Source organism: Crinia signifera, chromosome 1, assembly GCF_055691185.1.
Source record: "Crinia signifera chromosome 1, ASM5569118v1, whole genome shotgun sequence".
In the NCBI taxonomy this organism is placed as follows: Eukaryota; Metazoa; Chordata; class Amphibia; order Anura; family Myobatrachidae; genus Crinia; species Crinia signifera.
In genome coordinates this window covers 123,573,381-123,597,325 of record NC_139217.1, presented here as the reverse complement: position 1 = coordinate 123,597,325, position 23,945 = coordinate 123,573,381, and the positions used below count along the sequence as shown (strand labels likewise).

Below are 23,945 nucleotides of genomic sequence, written 5' to 3'. Positions count from 1 at the left end.
GCCTATATCTACCCCTCCCGCCCTGCCGCCCTCCCTCTCCGCACAGCTTAAGCAAAACCTCCCCCACTGCCTAACCTTAATTCTCTACAAGTGCCTAAACCTATCCCCTAACCACATCGCACTCCGCATAGCTGTGTATTTCTAGTGGTGTTGAGCATTACACAATATAGTTTGGATCGTTCTGCAACATTACCTGAAGTTATATCATGGTCGATTCCATCTACAGATATTGTGGCATTAGCAATTGGATTTCCCTGATGATCTCTGACAAATCCTTTTACCCCACGATGCACCTGAAAAAAACCATGCAATTCACTGGATTATTGGGAAAGTACAAGTCATACACCAATTGCCAGAACTAATTCTCAAAACAATATTATAGAATGGTCCAACTTTGTGCCACCAAGCGAGTCTCTCCTCCTCCACTGCATCACTGTGCCAGTTTACAAGGTAAGTATACTACATGTGTGGGGGCGGGGCCACGACGGAGCGGGAGTGAGACGCTAGGTGTGTGAGCTCCCCAGCAAGGAATAAATCCTGTTCTACACAGCGCCGTATGCAGACACCTCTTTCCGGCATCAGTATCAGAGAGGCGGGCATAGAGTGATGGAGAGAAGCCACGTGCCGGCGGCGTCCGGAACTCCCTGACCAGTGCGGGTGTCCGTACCGCTGACACCCGCACCAAGCCACAGACCTCAACCCCGGACAGATCCCCCTGAGTCTGGCTGCTGTGTGGATTTCTCAGCCGGCAAAATCTACGAAAGTAGATACAATATGCTGCACACAGGATCTGGGTTGGAGCAGACACAGGAAAGCATTTAGAGTACCTAGTCTCCCTGATGGATCACGCGGGAGCTGTGCTGTATGAAGCAGGGGATTCCCCCCACCTTTTTGGAAGCACAAAGCCTGCACTAAAAAGCCCTCCTGGACTGACCAGTCGAGACAAGACACGCTGATGGGTGCAGTATACCACTGATTATTTGCCTGTTTTTTCCTATGTATGTTCTGGATATTATTAGTCATAACAGTGTTGGAGGTTTGGATTGAGAATACTGTTTGTGGTCTGTTGCTAGATAGCCCAGCACATGCTGGGTGCTCCTACAGGGCTGCAAAAGTATGGGAAACTGAGAAACTCTATTGCCAGCTAAAAACAAGCAGTCCACCAGTGAAATCTATAAAGCTAGATTAAATTAAGACACAAGCCAGAATTGTGGTATAAGCCTAAAAGAATTCTGTTTAACCCCGGAGGGCCAGGTGAGCACGATCATTAATTGTAGGCCCGGGGAATCTCTTTGGCATACGGCATCCATCTTAACCCCTTGCTGCCTCTCTTGCCCCCTGTGTAAATATCTGGTAGCAGTATTACAAAGCAAGCAGGCACTAAGTGGGAGATTGGTGCGAGTTCCTGCTGCTGGGCCCCTCGGTACAACGGGCCCTGGAAGGTGGCCCCCATTGGTAACACCAACCCAGGTGTGAGCGGACCGGTATGGCAGTGGTGAGGCCTATTAGGTCAAACTAAACAAGTTAAATAAACGGAGGGTTACCAGATCCGAGGACAGTAAACCCAGCAGACTAACAAATTGATATAAATGTGTATACCGCACACCTTTCCCCTTTTTTTTTTTTTTTTTCCTTTTTTATTCCATTATTCTTTTTTGGTTGGTGTGACTTCTGGTGCATAGCAATATGGGTAAAAATGGCAATGCCACGGCCGCTGCTCGGCTTGAGAAATACACCAGATCCCAGGCGGGTAACTCCTCACAGACCACAACCCCTCATGCCACCCCAACGAAATCCAAAACCTCTGAAGAAACAAACGACCCAACGATTCAGCAGGTCCTGGACGCTATTACCAACTCGGAACAGCGACTCTCCAGGCAAATTAAAGATCTCCAAACGGAGATTCAGTCCCTAAAATCTGATATCAGTGTGATTACAACACGCATAGATGAAGCTGAAAAGCGTATATCATGCCTGGAAGATACTAACACCCAATGGTTGAACAAGATGAACTACTGTACCCAGCAGTCCTCTGAATTGAAAACTAAACTCGTAGAGATGGAGGTAAGGCTTGGGCGTAATAATTTAAGGTTTGTGGGCCTACCAGAACACTCCGAGGGGCAAGATCCCCAAAAATTTGTGGAAAACTGGTTAAGAGACACTGTGGGAAAGACCACAGTTACAGTCCAATTCGCGGCAGAAAGGGCATATAGAGTCCCCCCTAGACCTTTACCTCCGGGAGCGCCACCGCGAACATTCATTGTGAAATTCTTAAGTTATGTGGACAGAGACATTGTGATGCGCTCAATCCGAGCTAATGGTCCTTTGATGTACAACTGAAACAAGATCTCAGTGTACCCAGATTTTGCGCTGGGTCTCTGGGTCCTAGGCGCAAGGCGCCGGTGTAGAAATATCCAGTACAATAAAAATATGATAATTGTAACCTGCTGGGGCGTTCCCCCCACCCGTTCAGGGGTGGCCCTTTTTTCATTTTTTCGTCAGCCCCTATAGCATGATGACTCTTTTTTTTTTCATGTTGTTGATATTGAGCACCTTATGTGTTTTAATTTTGACATATTTTTCTTATTTTGTTTTCATCTTTCTTTCTTTTTTTTTTTTTTGGGGGGTGGGGGGGGGGTGGGGGACAGGTATGCCTACAGGGAATGGGTATACAGGGTGGGGGGAGGGAGGGATCCGCTTGGTAGAAAGAGAAACAGAAAATACCTTTTTATTATGGGGACAATATACTATTGTGTGATGTTAAAAAAATTTGATAGTGCATTTAGATATAATAAATGTAAAATAACAGATGGTTAAGTTGTTAGCATGGAATATAAGGGGACTTAATAATAAGATCAAACGATCCCTGGTGCTGAATCAGTTTCGCTCCTATGGGGTGATATTATCTGTCTGCCCAACTAGCTTTATTATGGCCCTGGATGGAGGAGACGGAGGACAGTGATATTGCCCATGGACTAGTTGAAGTAGCCTCTCCAAGAAGCTACCCTATAAATAGAATACTACAAACTAACATCCTACCTTTCGATCCACCTTTGGTTAAGCAAGCCTTAAAAATTTGGCAGGAAGCCAATAGAATGATTAACAGACAGTCCCTTGATCCAATGCACCCAATTGAAGACCCTATGACTTTTAGAGAGTCAAGTATGACTCAGGTCAGAGAAGCCTGGAATAGATATTCCATAATAACTCTTGGTCAAATATACCTTCCCCGCCGTATTAAAACTTTTGCCGAACTAAAGGCTGAATTCGGACTGCCTAAATCATATCTTTATCGTTATTTACAGTTAAAAACGGCATTGGCGGCCCGATTTCAAGACGGCCCTCCGTTGTTAGGAGAATCCCAGATTAAGAGAATAATAAGAGTAGGAGGTCCTAAAAAATTGGTTAGTAGAATTTATAAATGTATTAATGGGGATAAGGGACTAGTAAGTATGGAGACATTGAGGAATAAGTGGGTCCAGGACATGGGGCCAATAGAGGAGGACGACTGGCGTTTTGCAGTCTCGAATATTGCTAGAGCCACCAATGCACTGAGGGTGCAACAGGTGCAATACTTTATCTTACACAGAGATTATATGTCCACAACTCGTATGGTAAAATTTAACGGACGCATAACCACACTCTGCCCCAAATGTAAGCAGGAAGAGGGCACTTTCTACCAACTTTTATGGCAGTGCCAGGTGCTGACTGCATTTTGGACAGAGGTAATTCAAACTATAGTGGATTTAGGCATTCCCCGGTCTGTACTGTCAGCCAGTGGCTGCCTGCTAAACATTCTGGACCTTGGCCAGCTTGAGCCAGGAGACCGACAGTATGTCACCAATCTTTGTGCTTTAGCAAAAGTAATAATTGCCAGAAGTTGGATGGCGAAGGAAGGCCCTAAATTAGCCTGCTGGAAAGCGCTAGTAATCTATACAGTTAAACATGAAAAATTCTTATATAAAAGCCGCAATTCGATGCATAAATATTACAAAATTTGGCACCGTTGGTTAGATCTTTTTTCCATGAGTTAAATATATGCAAACCCAACACTATTACACAAACTTAACAACTAAGATTAAATAAAAAAAAAAAAGGGGGATTTAACACAAACAGAGCACCAGGGATTGGTAAACCGTAGAAATACCCATAGCTGTTAACACAAAAAAAATAAAATCAGGAATAACAAAAAAGTGTAACACCTACCATGAAAACACTATGGGGGACATTTACCAAAATGGATTCGTAGAAAAAAGGTGTATTCGTAGGGAGAAATACACCTTTTTTTTACGAATTTGTATTTTCGGGATTTACAATCCCAAAAATACAACAATTCGTAGTCCTAAAGATGGAACATTCGTATTTGTATTTACAAATACGAATGTCTACACCATCGATAGGATACGACAGAAATCAACCATTCAAAAGAATGGTGGTTCCTGATGTACTAAGCAGCCGTACTGATAATACGGCTGCTAAGTGGTGTAAAACACCCACGCAAATACGACAGTAAAATAGAACACCATTTTCCTGTCGTATTTGCTTTAAGCCTGCACGGATCAGTCAGATCCGTGCAGGCTTCAGTGTAAAAAAATATAAAAATTAAATAATAAAAAAAAAAAACGGCGTGGGGTCCCCCCCACAGCCGAAACCAGCACCAGGCTGAAGGAGCCAGGGCCGGTAATTAAAAATCAGGGAACCAGACAAATAGGGGTTCCCCGATTTTTAACAACCAGCCCCAGGCTCCAGGTCCGGGGCTGGTTCCCAAAATACGGGGGACAAAATGACTAGGGGTCCCCCGTATTTCAAGAACCAGCCCCAGGCACAACCAGCCAGCAGGGTAATGTCACAGCCGGGGGACACTTATGATATAAGGTCCCGCGGCCAAAACATTAACCCCCTGACCGGTCAGCCTGGCCAGGGGCCCTGGGGGAGTGGGGACCCCCCCAATGAAGGGGTCCCCCCCCCTCCAGGACTTACCTGACCAGGCTGAAGCCTGGTACTGTCCCCGATGCCCCTGGGCGGTGGGCATCGGGCTGATTATGGTGTAAAAAAAAAAGATGAAACTATTGTTTTTTACTGTGGCACTACAAGTGCCAGCAAGCCTCCCCAGCAAGCTGGGACTTGGAGAACCACAAGTCCCACCCTGCTGGGCATTAAAGGGCCCGCTGGCACTTGTAGTTCCACAGTTAAAAAAATAGTACACAAAACACACTGACACACATTTAAAATAAAACTTTAATTCATACAAAGCCCACACATACTAATACTTACCTATCTTCTTCCCGTAGGTAGCCCTGGTCCTGATGTCCTGTGTCGTCTTCGGGATCCATGTCGACGTCCTTCTTCATGTCGACGTCGCTGTTGGCGATGGCGTCCCTGTCCGGATCCGACGAAATCCATGTGGAAGCTGTGGAAGGAAACCATACTCACCTGTCCCAGCGCGACGTAGTCCAGGTAAGTGTCTTGGCAAAAAAACAAACCGAACACCCCGAAACCAGACCGGACAGAGAGCCGCACGGTGTTTGTTTACATCGTGCGGCTCCGCCTCCCGAATGCCGCTATTGGCCGCCTTGCGGCCTAGCGGCTCCTGATTAGCCGCTAGGCCGCAAGGCGGCCAATAGCGGCATTCGGAAGATGGAGCCGCACGATGTACACAAACACCGTGCAACTCCCTCTGTCCGGTCTGGTTTCGGGTGTTCGGTTTGTTTTTTTGCCAAGACACTTACCTGGACTACGTCGCGCTGGGACAGGTGAGTATGGTTTCCTTCCACAGCTTCCACATGGATTTCGTCGGATCCGGACAGGGACGCCATCGCCGACAGCGACGTCGACATGAAGAAGGACGTCGACATGGATCCCGAAGACGACACAGGACATCAGGACCAGGGCTACCTACGGGAAGAAGATAGGTAAGTATTAGTATGTGTGGGCTTTGTATGTATTAAAGTTTTATTTTAAATGTGTGTCAGTGTGTTTTGTGTACTATTTTTTTAACTGTGGAACTACAAGTGCCAGCGGGCCCTTTAATGCCCAGCAGGCTGGGACTTGCGGTTCTCCAAGTCCCAGCTTGCTGGGGAGGCTTGCTGGCACTTGTAGTGCCACAGTAAAAAACAATAGTTTCATCTTTTTTTTTACACCATAATCAGCTCGATGCCCACCGCCCAGGGGCATCGGGGACAGTACCAGGCTTCAGCCTGGTCAGGTAAGTCCTGGAGGGGGGGGACCCCTTCATTGGGGGGGTCCCCACTCCCCCAGGGCCCCTGGCCAGGCTGACCGGTCAGGGGGTTAATGTTTTGGCCGCGGGACCTTATATAATAAGTGTCCCCCGGCTGTGACATTACCCTGCTGGCTGGTTGTGCCTGGGGCTGGTTCTTGAAATACGGGGGACCCCTAGTCATTTTGTCCCCCATATTTTGGGAACCAGCCCCGGACCTGGAGTCTGGGGCTGGTTGTTAAAAATCGGGGAACCCCTATTTGTCGGGTTCCCTGATTTTAAATTACCGGCCCCGGCTCCTTCAGCCTGGTGCTGGTTACAGCTGTGGGGGGGACCCCACGCCGTTTTTATTATTAATTTATTTATTTTTCTATATTTTTTTTACACATTGCAGCCTGCACGGATCTGACTGATCCGTGCAGACTGCTAGAAAAATTCGTATTAGCGGCCGTATATATGGCCAGCTAATACGAATCATTACACCATCGGAGGGTTACAAAGCAGTCGTATATGACTGCTTTGTAATTTTCCCTCCGGAACACGACTTTGCATACGATTTAAACAGTCGTATGCAGCCGTAGGGGAAATACCAATACGAAAAACTAGGTTTTTCATATTGGTAAATTTCCCCCTAAATGTAATTCCACACTAAGGATAGCACTATGACAAGCACTTTCATTACAATTAATAAGTCCCCGAGAGAGGGAACATAGCACTAAATATAACTATGCACTACTAACTAAATTAGGACACACGGTTGGAAAATAAAACACAGAATCGCACAGTTTAGAAGGGGTGTAGACCCCTATGGGTTGGGCAGATAATAATCTAGGCAAGGAAAGCGGCTAAATAAGGCGAAACTATTATAGCCTAGTAGATCAGCCAAGGCAAAGGCAACCAGGTAGGAAAATTAACGAATTATAGTCAAATCCCGGGTCTCCACTAAGGAACTCCTCAATATTAGCTCCACCAAGCGGGGGGGGGGGGGGATGGGCGGGGGGGGGGATGGGCGGGGGGGGGGATTGTGTATATTTTGTTGTAATAAATTGAACTGCAAATGTAAACTGGTATTACTAATTTTGTATGTATGGCCACATAGCGGGCAATTTTATGCTGAATTATGCAAAAAGGCAAATAAAGAATATATATATATATATATATATATAAAAAAGTATACTACATGTGTGCTATGTGTATACTATATGTATGCCTCCACCCAGTATAAATCTAGCATCAATACAAACCGCAGCAGGAGATGAGTGATGAGATTTTATTATACCGTCGGGCCTAAACTATGTCTATATTTTAACTTTGACTACATTTTGACTGTCAACATTTATTTATTTAATGTTGACATTTTGACTGTGTTTATATTTTAACTCTTGACGTTATGAATCTGCAGACCTGTCAACATTGACATTTTGGTTGTCAACATTTATAACCATGTTGACATTCCATTGTGGTGTCAACCTCATAATGATGTTTTGAATGTCTAAATTCTAGCATCATCCTGCATAAACACTATACCACACCATGGGGTACTAAATGAGTAGGGGTCCCCCTTATTTCAAGAACCAGCACCAGGCCCAACCAGCCATCAGGGTAATGCCACAGCCGGGAGGAGACTTTTTATACAAGGCCCCCCTGCCAAAGCATTTACACCCTGACCGGTCAGCCTGGGTTGCTGGCTGGTTGGGCCTGGTGCTGGTTCTTGAAATACAGGGACCCCTACTTGTTTTGTCCCTCATATTTTGGGAACCAGGACCAGCCCTTGAGCCTGGTGCTGGTTTAAAAAAATCCAGGAGACCCCTACATGCTTTGTTCCCTGATTTCTTTAAAACCAGGACCGACTCTTTGAGCCTGGGCTGGTTCATGCAGGCTGCCGACTCATATTGTATTTAGCGGCCGCATGTACAGCCAATAAATATAAATATGAATCCGGCGGAATACGCCTGCCTATGCCCATGACCAAATACGCATCCGTAAATACAGCAGATTAGTAATTTGCCCTATTTACGAATTGTATGTTGGCAAGAATATAGCTGTTGGCAGTCGTAGTCGTTCGTATTAAGAATACGTGTCAGATTTGTATTCTTAGTAAATTTCCCCCTATACTGTATATGTTTTTAATGTTGGGGAAGTTTAACACAGAACCAAGCACTGAAGCAATAGAACATATTTTGTATGTATATTTATTTCATACCTGCTTGATATAGTTCACCAGTGAGTCTTTGTTTTCTTCCCAGTAATTCTTGAGCAATTCCTCAGGTGGGAACTTCTCACAGCTCAGCTCCACGGTGATCTCAAAACAGTTACTGCTCAAATAATTGAAGTCCTGCATACCTAGAAATATAGCATCATTTGTAACGGTGTTCACTGAAACCACAACAGCATATTAAATAATCAGCCTCTATGTAGCTTTGTGAACACGAAATAAGAGAAGGCTTATTTATAAAGAGATACTTACTCTTTCTGAGTGATATTATGGACAATATCGCCTAGTGTGTACACTCCCTGTTATTGATGATGATGCAGCAGCAGCACGGTTGCTGATCTGCAAAGTGGCAGATGACTGCGAGTATATATATCACAGATCGCTAATCACTTGCAAATCAATACGCAATTCACAAACCATCACATGATTTTTCCACAGACCCTCCCTTAAAATGCCTGGGCATGTCTGCATTTTTTGGACACTCTATGGACACTCCCTTTATGCCAGCTTCCTGTCAACCTCAAGCCAAATTGCATTTACGATCCATACACAATTTATGTTGCCATTTCCCCTTGTGCATGCACAGTCATTCTATAATCACTCGATCTGCGAAAAATCAGCAATCAACTGCGGCGGAATTAAGCAAAAGATGCGAGAGAGTATTACTGGTGAGACAGTAGGTGGCGCTGTATATTAAGCCTTTTACTGCAAGTGATCAGCAGGACTTGTTGCACGCATACAGTATAACTGTAAACGTAAGGTAATGAGCAGCAAAGCAGTAATCTCCCTAGAGGGACGGATTACTGTTTGTGAGTTGCAGACCACTATCAGGGTGGTATCGTATATAGATGTCTGGGTACTTGTTTCCTAGCACGGCCACAATCTTGGGCATCGTGTACCTTTAAGTTAAGGTACACGATGCCCGCGATGGACCCGATTTCCTTTGAAATCAGGTCCATTTTGGCGGCAAAGGAAAAATCGCGGGCATCGCATCGAGTTTTTTACATTGAAATCGGGAGCATCGCGTCGGACTTGTGCCATTATAATGGCACAAGATGAGATGGACTTGATTAAGTCCATCTCACATAGTAAAAAATTTGAAAAATGTGAAATGGGCCAATATGACCCATTTCACATTATATATGGCCCCATCGTCACCCCACAATTGACGTGAACCCGAAGCGTGGCGAGCACAGCGAGCCCGTGAGGGGCGGCGCTGCGCGTCCTCTGACCTTTTCATTCCCCTACTATCCACGTCGGCGTGGAGTTGAGAATATATAGTGTGGCGAGCGCAGCGAGCCCGAAGCGTGGTGAGCGCAGCGAGCCACCGAGCCCGAAGCGTGGTGAGCGCAGCGAGCCCCGCGAGGGGACGCGTATACCTGTGAAGTTATACGCGTCCCCTCGCCACGCTTCGGGCTCGGTGGCTCGCTGCGCTCGCCACACTTTATATTCTCAACTCCACGCCGACGTGGATAGTAGGGGAATGAAAAGGTCGGAGGACGCGCACCGCCGCCCCTCGTGGGCTCGCTGCGCTCGCCACGCTTCGTGTTGGCGTCTATCGTGGGGTGGGGATTACGTTGTAAAATTTGGGGGTCTAGGGAATATTTTACATTGAATCCAATGTAAAATCGGGTCCCAGGGACCCTATTCACATTTGATTAAATTAAAAAAATCGGGTCGGTCGCATCGCATGCGACCAAATCGCATGCGATGCAACCGACACGATTTTTCCGACACGACCACCCCGATGGAAATCGGGGTGGCCGTGCTAGGAAACAAGTACCGATGTCTGTAATGTAAATGCAATCGTGATCAAACGGCATTATTCCTGTTGAATAATAAAAACTGATTTAGAAGTAAAACTTGCCTCCGGGAACACTGTACCAAGCAGCACCATTTGTGGTCCCATCAACAAAACTGCTCTCATCGTCATTCTTGCGACATGGTGCCCGGTTTGCATCAGACATGGCTGGGTTGAGAGAAGAATATGAACGGGCCAGGCTTTGGAAAATGCTGTCATCGGGACATGCACTGTATTCATGAGCGCTGCCTGCAGGAAGAAGGAACGCAATCAATGACTGCTATAAAGAACTAGAATAGCAATAAACAGTAACTGATAAACAGAAAATAGAAAGAAAATATTGTCCACAGATCTAATATTACAGTAAGGGGGGTGGGGGGGGGGGGTATAATTTCCTTTTGGTACATACGTAGTGTCTATACCTGCACAGGACACTCCCAGAAAAATAAGTCTGTCCCGTGAAAAGCAGGGCAGTTGGGAGCATGCAGTTATTTTGCTACAGTGAAAAACCCATACAGCTGCTCATTTTTGGCATTAATACATTGGAAATGGGACTGTCCCAAAAATCCATGGGAGGGTGGGTGTGGCCTCAGATAAAGGGCCATAGCCTAGCACTGCGACCCCCATATTTCCTACCAGGAATCTTCCCTGTAAAGTCTATGGCCAATCCGCCCCTGCTCTCCTGTCTTCCACACAAACAGCTTTTGCCAGTTCACAGAGCGAAGTACCCAATACTGCAAATACTTATTTAAGGTGGGTCCCATCTATAACTATTGTAACATCTGTTAAGGGGACAGGGGTGGATGCTATCTGGGGGCGTAACAATTTATGAGATGTTTCTGGGATCCACTGGGGAGGGTTATTTGTGAAAATTCAATGGTACGGAGTTGTTTGAGTGCTTGAAGGAGGTTTTGGGGTCTGTCTCAGAAGGGGGAGTGGGGTATTATTTAAAATGTTGAGGTTTGTGGTTTGTCACGACAGTGTAAAGGTCTGGGGCCACTACAGCCAAGCATATAACAAAACAACAAAAAAAACGGCTTCCACACAGTTAGTAGTGATGTATTAATCCTGCCTCTTTTGGTATTGGTTCCACCTACATTCGATTTTGTGTCGCCCAAGTAAGGCCACTTCTATACATTTATCCAGGGCCACTTTTAATCCCAATCTGCCCTGGTGGTGATCATCGACTCCACCAACTGTGCCCCGTGTAAGTGGGACACTGCAACCCATGAGTGGGACAGCGGGACAGTGTCTAATTAGTGGGACAGTGGGAGATATGTTAATATGTTTACCATATGTCTTTGTTAATGTGTTATATCGTGTACTGATGCTTCTTCAGATACTACCTTAAACTAAAATTCTAGGAGAAAAATAATAATCAGCTGTTCATCACATGCTGCAGCTGTTCTGTGTCGGTTTGCAGAACTGTTTTCTCTTCAGCATTCTTCCAATAGTTTAACGGTTACAGATGTTCCTACTACATTGTATCTTCTCTAGTATAGTTCTTTTTTACACGCTATCATGAGTCATGCATTTACTAGATAGGCAGCTATTCATATCTGTAACATTTCTCAAGATTATAGAAGTCTATCTAACATAGGATTGTAAGGATATAGCAAATCACATTGAAATTAATCAAATATTCTGTACATCTTAACTAATTGTGCCCATACACTGTGATTTCTCCCCTCGTCAAATTCACATTCAATCCCCCTTCAGCTACACAGGACCTTCTAATTCCTCCTGGCATGCTGTCAATCAATTTCTTGGCCATATCCTGACTGGTGATGGCAGTCTATTTTTGCAAATCAATGCTTGGAGTTTGTCACATATTGTGAGTTTTTGTTTGTCCATCTTCCTCTTGAGGATTATCCACAGGTTCGTAAGGTCTAGGGCGTTTCCTTCTTTGCGGCACTTCTTGAGACCAGGTCATCCTCCAAAAGTCCTTGGGCCAGATTCTCTAAGCTGGAGAGTGATAAACAGCCAGCCAATCAGCTCCTGCCTGACATTTTTTTTTGCTGATTGGCTGGCTGTTTATCACTCTCCATTTTATCACTTTTGAAGTTTAGAGAATCTAGCCCTTTGTCTCACTGCATGCAGATGCACTCAAACCTGCCTGCTGCCATTCCTAAGCAAGCTCTGCACTGGTGGTGGCCCGATCCCACAGCTGAATCAACTTTAGGAGCCGGTCCCGACACTTGCTGGACATTCTTGGGTGCCCTAAAGAACTCTTCACAACTATTGAACTTCTTTCCTTAAAGTTCTTGATCTGATAACTGGTTGATTGAGGAGCAATCTTACTAGCGGCAATACCCTTGCCTGTGAAGCCCTTTTTGTATAAAGCAATGATGACTTCATGTGTTCCCTTGCAGGTAACCATGGTTAACAAAGGAATAACAATGCGTTTAAGCATGACCCTCCTCTTAATGTTTCCAGTCTGTTATTCTAACTCAATCAGTATGACACTCTCAACTGTGTTAACAAGAGAATCACTGACATGATGCCAGCTGGTCCTTTATTGAGATGGCTGAAATTCAGGGGAAATGCTGTTTGGGGGGTTAAGTACATTGTCATAGCAAAGAGGGACTTTGCAATTAATTGAAAATCATCTGATAACTCTTCAAGACATTCAGCAGCATTTGCAAATTGTCATCAGAAAAACTGAGGCAGCAGAGTTTGTGAAAATTATTATTTGTGTCATTCTCAAAACTTTTGGCCATGGCTTTATACTACATGTTTAAATACGGAAATAAAATTCCACCCATATATTCTATTTTTATTTAATAAAAATATGAATGTACTGCTAAACTGCTCATCCGAAAAAATATATATTGTATGTATAATGCTGCTTAAGAGGACTTGTAAATAAGAGACTTTTATTGTGCAGACTGCTTCTTGTTCACCAAAAACTCTTAAGCTATGTAGTCAGTTGTATTTTAGGCCTATGGGGGCTATCCAATTAGTAACAAAAAAAAACACACATTTTTACATTGATTTTTATTGACGTTCTCTCCCAAAAACACACAGGTTCAGTGAAATCTGTGTTTTCACAATCGCATACCTAAAAATCCATGTCACTGATCTGGGATATTGTTTCAGTGAATGACGGCAAGTCACTGGTTAACCCCCTATCCCTCTTTAACCCTTTTTGTGCCAAGGGACTTTGTCAAAACAGGTGTAAAAATTGAAAAGCAAACCTTTTTATTAACCCTTTTATTGCCAACGTTACTGTGAGAGACCCTCAAAATATCCATTAGAAATGCCAGTGCCGCTCACAGCGACTGTTCTTTTTTTGGGTGCAATATTTAACTAAACTTCAATTAATTGACTTGGCTGCGTTTGTATTTATTTATAGTAAATGCGACGTTGGCATTTTTAGAGGATATTTGGAAGATCACTCACAGCAGCGTTGGCACTCAAAGGGTTAAGCTTGTAAGGGAAATGGGAATCTGGTTCACAACATAGACTCATATGCACCAGTCAGGAGGTGGGTCACTTACAGTTTCTCAACCCTAAGTGCAAAATGACAACTTATATTGAGGAAGATGGTCAGCAGCTGCTTCTCATTGGGGTGTATTCAATGCTTTCTGCGAGCTGTGACAGCGAGCAGTGCTGACTGCATGCTGTCACAGCTCGCAGTGTCAGTATTCCACTGACCCCCTGCACACGCCGTTTCCCCCTCGCTAGATTTTTGGAGCAAGGGGGAAACGGCATGTGTGGCCGCTAAAACAGCGAGGCTCGCAGCTAAATTCAGCGGGCTCCCTGCATTAGCCTAAAAGGGCAGGTTTGTCCTGCCCCAGCAAAACCCACGACAGAGTGTAGCCTAGTGTCTGGGCACCCCCCTCACCTCTGCTCCGGCATTTGTATGCCGGAGCTCCTCTGCCACTACCCCAGCTGTCATTAACAGCAGTGACTACATACGGCAGGCTTGGGGATGTTCGGGGCGACTCGGGAGGACTCGGGCGCCTGAACTCCTGAACGCTCCCAAGTCCCCTCAAGCCGTCCCAAACATCCCCAAGCCTACCGCCTGCTCCCTGCAAATAATGGCGGCGGGGGCAGCAGAAGGGGAGCTCCGGAGTACGAAGCAGAACGGTGAGCGGCAGGTGGGGGGTGCCCGGACAGGTGATGTGCCAGTGGTGCACAGGTGCAGGCACCATTGGCGCACACCTTGATATTAGTGGCATGCCCAGAAAATTTCCGGGATAGCCCGCTGTGGCAGTGCGGCTGAGCCTGGAAAATTTCCGGCCATACCACTCAAGTGGTTAATAACACAGGCACAGACATGCTTATGTATATGATGCTTCAGTCGCTAAATTTCAATCACAGATACATTTTGATTACATCTAATAAGTCTTTTTTGGAGGTATATCTTTTGCACCTAGTATAGGAATGATATTTTTGCACACTGATGATCATAACTTATAGCAAACCAGTTGCACATACAGATATAGAGTCAAGCAAATCTCAAGATGTGTACAGTGCTGCATATGCATTTTTTTCTATGCACATCTGAGTGTATATGAAACCCAAAATGAATGCAAGTCTACATTCACTCCTGTGCAATTGTGCTGATTTTTCCTACTGTATGTCTAGGGAGCATACTGTATATCTTATAAATAGCCAGCAGAGGGCGATTTATTATTACAGATAAAACTATGTTCAGTACTAACGTTATTTTGTTTTATTGCATTATTACAATTACTTAGAAGTGATCTGTTTAGTTATACATTAATGAACTGCAACGGTAGAATCACTGTAGAATAAAGGCCCATACCCACTGGGCGACTTTGAGCTGCAAGCAGCCCAGTTTACTCATTTGAGCTGCTTTCAGTGTGTGTGTGGGGCAGCGATGGGCGGTGAGCACTGATGCGCGCTCCCACATCATCACTGGCCCGGCCTGTGTGAGCAATAGGGTGGACGGCTTTCCATAGTATCCTGCCAAGTCGTCCACCCCCAGGTAAACAAATTGCTAAATCGGTCAAAAGGTTATCAGTGTGTATGCAGTGAGCGTTTTTTGGCCCAGCAATTTTTCCCTATCATTGGTCAGCATACACGCCGGGCAAAATCACCCAGTGCGTATGGACCTTAACTCACAGAAACCAGTCCAACATTTACATTCATTATCTAGTTTTCTATACAGTATGTGTACCAGAATGTATTCTAAGCAGATTAGTTATGCCTTTTATCTGTTTCTAGAGTGTATTACGAAAAGAACACACCCTAAATGCATTTAATGACAAGTTATAGTAACCAGCTCTTTTAGGATTAATGGTACTTCATAGACATAGATTGTTAGATATTGCAAACACAATTGTTAAGAGCATCTGCCTGTAGTAGTGTTACACAAATGCACAATTATTTGACAACATTTTTTTTGCAAATGCTGAAATGTATTTTTTAGAAAAGCAAGTTTATGACATATGTCCAGAATCACAGCAGTGCTATTCCTGTACATTATTGTACACCGATCAACAAATGATGATACAAAATACATACCACTGCGAGTTTTGTCATAAGGATAATTGGCAACAAGATCACCTCCATGCAGATTAGCGGAAAGAACAAACGGAATATCTATAATCCAGTGAACTATTGCTCTGGTCTCAGGGGCAAGCTGAAATATACAAGATTCTAGTTACATTATTTATAGTATACAATACAGTAATATAAATAATATCAATGCAAATAATAAACACATACAGGCAAGTGATATATATGACAAAATATCAAGAATAAATGAGAACAGTAGTCACATTGAAATCAAAATTAAACCCACGAATGGCACAAAAATCAAAACAGTGAGACCTAAAGTAGAAGTGAGTCTAATTGTTTTGTGAACCTAGAACCTTATTCTGGTCCACGCGCAATACTGCAGCATTGCGTGTGGACCAAATGCCGGCCAACCCCCCCTCGCACAGGACGCTCTCCTGCATGGCTGTGAATGGATAATTTGCATAATCATCCATTCACAGCCAGGGAGAAACCATTCGGTGGTCATCAACACAGTGATACCTCTATGGTATCTCTGATCTGCAAGTGCCCTGTGCGGGAGGCAGGCAGGCAGCTGACATCCGCTGATGTCAGCTGCCCGCGCCCTGTACCCACATCACTGGCAGATTACCAGCATTTTCATGTGAATTGTGAATGCCCATGAAACACTGACAGTTCCCAAGAGCTGTGCACCCTGCTGCCCCCCCCCCCCCCCCCGGCCGAATTGCTAAGTGCACAGACGCAATACATCGGTCCTCTGTGCGAACACGAATTAGAATAAGGTCCATAGTCTTTTGTGGAAGATGACAACATTATTAAATAAGGTAGCCAAATAGAGAACAACTTTTTTTGATCTATCCTCCATATCCATCAAACGGTCTGCCCCATCCATTTAGTATAAAGAGGACAAATCGGGGCAACATGAGACATAAAGGTATAATATCTTTGTGTGTCCACTGGGACAAAATGGCTTTCTTTGAAGCCGTAGCAATGCAGGTCAACAATAATTTAACATTATGAGATACTATGCAATTTTGAGGAGTATAATTATCCAGAGGGGATCGTTTGGTCAACAGCAAGTTGGTCGACAAGTGTTAGGTCGACATGGGAAATGCTGACATGGTTATCGTAAAAGATATACCCAAATCAGTATTAATATATGTTTGTACAGCTTTCCAGAATAATTCTATTGTTTGGCAATTCCATAAATAATGTAGAATACCTGCATCTGGAGCTGAGCACTTATATATCAAATTATCAGATACCCCAGAGAGCAGAGGCGTAGCGAGGACGGTGTCGGTGGAGCACAAGCTCCAGGCGCAGGAAGCTATCTTGGCGCCGGAGCCATCTCGCCCGCTGCTGCCACTTCTATCCCGCCCGCTCAAATCTCCCCCTCCCCTCCGGCTCCCCCGCCGGCTCTCCCGCAAGCTCCCCCGCCGTGTTCAGCGAGATGTGCACGGTGGCACGGTGGCGCTGCTATTTAAAAATCACATCTCCCGCTGGACCGCGCTAGCCAATAGGCGCTTGCGGTCCAGCAGCCAAACAACTGGTGGCTGCTGGACCGCAAGCGCCTATTGGCTAGCGCGGTCCAGCGGGAGATGTGACTTTTAAATAGCAGCACCGTGCACTTGCACATCTCGCCAAACACAGTGGGGAGCCGGGACTCGGGAGCGGGCAGGCGGATTGCACCGCTGCTTTGCCGGCTGTGGGGGCGCACACTGTACCCTGACAGCTTGGGGGACTCCATACTACTCCCTTCTCTGCACTATGTCACCCACCCACCCTGCTCTGCACTATGTCACCCACCCACCCTGCTCTGCACTATGACACACACACACCCTGCTCTGCACTATCCGACCCACCCACCCTGCTCTGCACTATCCCATCCACCAACCCACCCTGCTCTGCACTATCCGACCCACCCACCCACCTCTGCACTATCCGACCCACCCACCCTGCTCTGCACTATCCCACCCACCTCTGCACTATCCCACCCAACCACCCTTCTCTGCACTATCCCACCCACCCACCCTGCTCTGCACTATCCCACCCACCCACCCTGCTCTGCACTATCACTCCAACCCTCCCTCCCTGCTCTGCACTATCACTCCCACCCTCGCTGCTCTGCACTATCACTCCCACTCTCCCCTCCACTATCAATTACTCACACCTACCCTCCCTGCGAGCAATTTCAGTCCCCCTTGGCAACGAGCAATTTCAGTCCCCCTTGGCATTGAGCATGAAGCCCTTGGCATCGAGCATGTAGGTAAGTGGCACTTATGTGTTAAATTTGTAATGGGCATTACGGTTTGTTAAATAGTATGCAATGGGCATTGCAGTGTGTTAGTATGCAATGGGCATTGCAGTGTGTTAGTATGCGATGGGCATTGCAGTGTGTTAGTATGCGATGGGCATTACGGTGTGTTAGTATGTGACGAGCATTACGGTGTGTTCTATAGTATGCCATGGGCATCATGTGTGGTCTTATGTGTAATTGGCGTTATGGCTGTGGCTTTATGTGTAATTGGTATTACATAGTTTGCTAAAATGTGCAATGAGCATTACGGTGTGTAGTATAATGTTGGGCCATGCCCACTTTTCACTGCGCAGGAGCCTCACCTACTACAAATTGGGGGGCGCAAAACATGCCCTTGCTCCGGGCGCCGTGGCACCTAGCTACACCACTGCCAGTGAGGCATTGGAGTTTAGGGGTGCAATAGGCTCTATGTAGTATGTTGCAGTGCATTTCTGAATTCGAGGAAGAAACAAGTTGCTTATTTAGCTTAGTGCACCATCACATTACAGTTTGTAAGGTTGTCCCTTAAAAGGTATCTTGCCATTTGGCCAAACCAGTGGTGAGCTTAGACAAATCTAGCTTGCGCCTAGTATGAACATATATTAATGAAGTGGAGTAAGGATAACCTTGTTGTGTACATATCATATTATCTAACGGAAAAGCATTATCTGTCATTTTCAATTGAGGCAAAGTCTGCATTATAGAGCTTCTTACATGAAAGTATGCAAAGTATGGCAAACTTAAATCTGGATATTTATCTTTCAATTGTGATAGAGTAAGCATTACAGAGCAATCACAATCCAAAAATTGGTATATAAATGTAAGTCTCTGCTGGTGCCAGTTAGGAATAATTGTATTGTTCTCACCCTCCTGAAAACTAGTATTGTTAAGTAGGGGCTGAAACCAAGAGGTTCTTTTTATTAAGGCCTTCTTAATAGTTGCCACACCAAGCATAGGGTGTATATCAAAGGATTTGCAGTGGTAGGGCAGTACGTCATTGGTGTAGGAAGGTTGCCAAGTCTACTTGTAAAAAGGATTGTTCTAGGCCTAAATTTACATAGTCGGATGTGTCTCCAACCCAATCTAGAGCATACCTGTAATTAGCAGGCAAAATGTGAACACATGCAAAAGGTCGACATGGTCAAAGGGTCCTCACCAGCAAAAGGTCGACATAAAAAATGTTGACATGAGTTTTTCACATTTTTTGTGTCTATGTTGACACCGTATAAGTGTACCGCGCTCCCTCGAATGGTTCACGGGGTGCCTGACTGCACACTATTACATTTTTTCGCTATGTCCACTGGGATAGACAAATCCTTTTTTGAAAAAAAAATGGAGAAAAATTCATGTCGACCTTTTCATATCAGTCTTTTGCTTGTGTTGACCTTTTGATTGCGTCAACATAATGCATGTTGACCTTTTTAATGTGTCAACCTTTTGACTGTCAACAAATAGTGGTTGACCTTTTAACTGTCGACCTAGACACAAATGATCACATCCCCTTTACAGGGGTGTCAAACACAAATTCATCGGGGGCCGCATCAGCAGTTTGGTCACCCTCAAAGGGCCGGTTTTATCTGTAGGTCCCCCTGTATAATTATAATGCCATGACACCACAGGCTGCTCCCCCTGTATAATATAAAATGAATGCCATGACACCACAGGCTGCTCCCCCTGTATAATAATAATGCCATGACACCACAGACTGCTCCCCCTGTATAATATAATAAAAGTAATGCCATGACACATAAATGATTATACAGGAGGAGCAGCCTGTGGTGTCATGGCATTATTATTATTATACACGGGGACACCTCAGGAAACAGCAGATATATATATTTTTTTTTATTGTGAGTGTGATCCTCATCCTCACTTAGTGTTTCTCCGTTTGTCCTGCAGCTGCTGCAGCTTCCAGCTTTTCTTCACTGCTTGCTGCGGCGACACTGTCCCCGACTCCCGGTCCAGCTTCCCTGCCTGCTCGTACTTCTCTACAGACGCATGGGCGGCCGGCGTCATCGTCGTCATGACGTCCCCACCCAGTGTCTGTCACTGCCGGGCATCAGAGGGAACAGGCGGCTGGGCCCTCCTCCACGTAGCCGTGGAGGCCGGCGGCCATGTTTCTGTAGCCGCATACATATGTGCCTACAGGAACATGGCCGCCGACAGTGGAGGAACAGGTAAGGCGGCCGCGGTGGGGTGGGTGAGAGGAGGTGGCCTAGGCAGGAGCTGGGACACACTGCCCTGCGTGCTATCTCCTCGTGCGGGCCACATGACGAGGTCTGGCGGGCCGGATTTGGCCCGCGGGCCTGGTGTTTGACACCCGTGGTGTAGTACAATAACTAACAAACAAATGTACCCTAACATAAATGATGCATAATCAAGCAGGATTTTACAAGTAAAACTGTAAAAATGTTTTTTTATTTAGGAACATAAGGAACAACAGTGGTAGAATGTGTGAAAACCCCTTAAGTGCTCAGGAAAAGTAAAACTGAGTCCTTCTACATATATATAGAAAGATGTTCTATTTATATACTATTTATACTGTGTACAAAGATTAGGAATGATACTGTGTATATTTTTATCTGCAGTGGATTGTACAGTAGGTCTAGTATCATGTCAGATAGGAGCATAAATGTACATTTATTTTTCATCCATCAAAATCATTACCATTCTTACTGAAATGTCATCATAAATTAAAAACATAAGAAAAGATGCAGAGAAACGTGAAATCTGATAGTTTTTTCCTCCATAGTTTTGGTGACTCAGCCTTTCTGCAAATATCCATATAAGATAAGCACCAAGATCTGTGTGTATGACTTCCACAGAGAGAAATGAAAATGTACAAGGGCTAATGTAAAACTGACTCAAATATTTAAAGGTAATCTTCAAGTAAAATTAGATAATGAACATTACAGTCAAAGACTGAAACTGATTTTCATAGCTATAAGTTGATACAAAACAATGGAAATAGACATGTAATAAGTAAAACCCTAGGATTTATTACCACAAGCTAAATGTAAAACACCCCTTAACTATAGGGCGATATTAGATAGATATATAAGTTCTCAGGACCCCACACAGTTCACGTTTTCCAGGTCACCTGGCAGGTGCATTCATTACTCATTGACATATTTTAAAATATCCACAGGTGGAGCTAATTATATCACTTGTGATTCAAGGGTAGATTTATTAAGCTCGGTGAAGTGATAAAGTGTCTGATTTTTATCACCGGCCAATCAGCTCCTACCTGTAATTTTTCAAACCAAGCCTGTAACTTCACAGTTAGCAGCTGATTGGACGGTGATAAAAAACAGATACTTTATCACTTCACTGAGCTTAATAAATCTGCCCCTCTGTGAGGGGCACTTTAGACAGGGGGGCCCCCTTGCACTTGTCATTACTGGCCGCAAACTGCATGGCGGAATACAGTATTCCACTGTCAAAACACAGAGTAAAGGCAGTATAAACTTGGTCAATGGGTAACTTCAGGGGATATATATATATATATATATATATATATATATATATATATATATACATACATACATACCACATGAAAAGCCTGTGTTTGTCCCTCTGCACTTTACTCTGTAGGAGACCTCACAGTCCCAGCGCTGCCTCTGATTAAAAACCCTCCCATGACTAGGCTGCTGCTGCTGCTGTTATCCATGGGCCTGAGAAGCATGTAATGAGCTCCACCAATCAGAGCTCAGCACAAACGTCTCAGCCTCTGCCCTCTGGTGCAAAGTGTCATGGGACTTAGTCAACTCCCAGTAATGCACTGCACACTTGGCTCCCAATGCTCAGCACCATTAAACATTGTCACATTGGCAGATAGGTGAAGCTGCAGCACTACCCCACTCCCATGCACAAAACCTTTAGCTAAAAAAAAAAATACATGCCAACCACAGGGGGACCCTAGCTAGAGGGGGGCCCAGGGGCACTGACCCCTTGTGCCCCCATTATAATCCGGCCCTGTCCTGAGGACCGAGTTTGAGAACCTGTGATCTAATGTCTGTGGCGTGTGAAGGAGACTTTGTCTTTAGGCTGACCAGGTGGCGCTGTAGCACAATGTACACAAAGTAATGGTTCCATCTGTTACCTTAAGAACTTTACCCCTCACAGTACATTGGGATGAGTGATATCTAACAAGTATGGAACAAATTAGGTCTTAATTGTATTCCTCGGCTGTCACATGCAAATTGCTCATCATGTCTACTGTATGTCCCTCCATCTGGTTGTAAGCTCTCATGAGCAGGGCCTGCTGAACCTTGTTCTCACATCTGTTTTTCATGTGTCTAAATAATAGTACACTGATTGTTCTATCTCTCACTGTGTTAATCATTATATGATTAGGGTGTTTAAGCATATGATTTGTTCTTTATAATTGGATCTGCTCTGAAAATATATACATTGTTCTGACACAATTATTCCAACATGATTTGTACATTCATCTATTTTTCTGGTCCCTTGCTGCAGAATTTGTGGGGCCTTATACCTATGATCTTGATGATAATCCAACTGGTAAATTCACTTACTGCATAATATCATGAGAACACAAATAGCACATTTTATAGAACAAAGTTCGTGCAACTTGGTACCTTGGTGTTTTCATCAACTGACTTCTTCATGTTCAGCAGCAAGTGATTGTTGTTTCCTCCTTCTTTCTCATTGCTGTACACAATACGATCCAAATCAGGGAAGTTTCTGTTTAAGTCTATACCTTGTGCATTGCTACGCCCAACGAACCAGTCCTTTATATCTCCAAGCTTGTATTCATATAAACAAAAGACAGAAGCAAGTCATGATGTATACAGTATAAAGGCTTTAAACATAAAGCAAGAAGAAAGTTGTGGTTGTGTTTTTACTTTATTGCACATTTGGGGCGTGATCCAGACCTGGTTGGAGATCTGCGCAGGTGCCAGTGCACGAACACAGAAACTGCAATTACCTCAAGATCGCAGTTTACGTTCCAACCGTTTGCAATTTTTGTTTTTTTCTAGTATATGTTCATATTGCTTTATGTGAGTGGGCCAATTGATACTCCCCCCCCCCCCCCCTTACCAATAGCCATAGTAAGGGGCTCCCAAATCTACGTTTTTCCGTTAGGACCCAGAAAAGGTCAGATGGGACCCTGATTTTTGTAGGTGAGGGGTCCCAGGGACCCACTGACCCACTATTTTTTTTCCGCGATCACTGATAAATATATTCTCTCACCTGACAGTGGCCTTTAAAATGGTTTTGCTGCTTTTAACCTAATGAGCCAACACACATTCCGCTCACCTACAGCATTCTGCTCATTGTGGGGCATGACAGCAGAAAGAGAGGACATTCTACAGGCTAGTTGTAAAATGCACTGGGTTCTATGCAGGCCTTTCAGCATAGTAACCACAGTGCATCATCTCTATAATAGGTGTATATTCCCTCATAAGGCGCTGACAACAAGAATAAGGGGATTTTTGTAAGAACTTACCGTTTGAACCCTCTCTGAGCCCATCCTGGTGACACAGTGATCCCTCCCTTACGCTCAGTAAGTTGTACCGTTCATGTGGTGTCATGTTATGGTTATGTGATTGTGCATATAAGATGTTCAGGCATTGTACTGAGTTATGTATCCTAGTGTGCTTTAGAAGTTGAACTGAAGCTTCATGGGATGCAGAAGGGAGGAGCCTGCTTCCAAAGACTTTCAGCATATGTGCCTTGGCTCCTGCGGACCCTCCTGCATCCCAAGGTTAGCTGTGTCACCAGGATGGACGAAAGAGAAAAGGAAGATATTTTGGGTACTTGTTTCCTAGAACGGCGCCCATCGCGGGCATCGCATGTACATCGCATGCCATTATAATGGCATGCGATGCGACCGATGCGATGGCCGCGATTTTACATAGAAATGCATGGTAAAATGTAAATCGCATCGGTCGCATCGCAT

At 44.8% G+C, this 23,945-nt stretch overlaps 1 protein-coding gene across 3 annotated transcripts in view; it reads right to left on the bottom strand.

Annotated features, from left to right (window-relative positions):
- The window catches only part of CPE (carboxypeptidase E), a 67,587-nt gene that overhangs the window by 7,187 nt on the left and 36,455 nt on the right, over nucleotides 1-23,945 (bottom strand). For 2 of the 3 annotated variants that reach the window (XR_014470369.1, XM_083172924.1), the window contains exons 3-7: nucleotides 22,621-22,797; nucleotides 15,730-15,847; nucleotides 10,300-10,482; nucleotides 8,421-8,560; nucleotides 194-293 (exon numbers count right to left, since the gene is read on the bottom strand). Coding sequence is in view for 2 of the 3 variants with exons in the window: in XM_083172924.1 (XP_083029050.1) it covers nucleotides 194-293; nucleotides 8,421-8,560; nucleotides 10,300-10,482; nucleotides 15,730-15,847; nucleotides 22,621-22,797 (718 nt within the window). In the remaining variant the exon portion in view is untranslated. The remainder of the gene's footprint in view (nucleotides 1-193; nucleotides 294-8,420; nucleotides 8,561-10,299; nucleotides 10,483-15,729; nucleotides 15,848-22,620; nucleotides 22,798-23,945) is intronic. The other variant, XM_083172937.1, reaches the window with a different exon arrangement.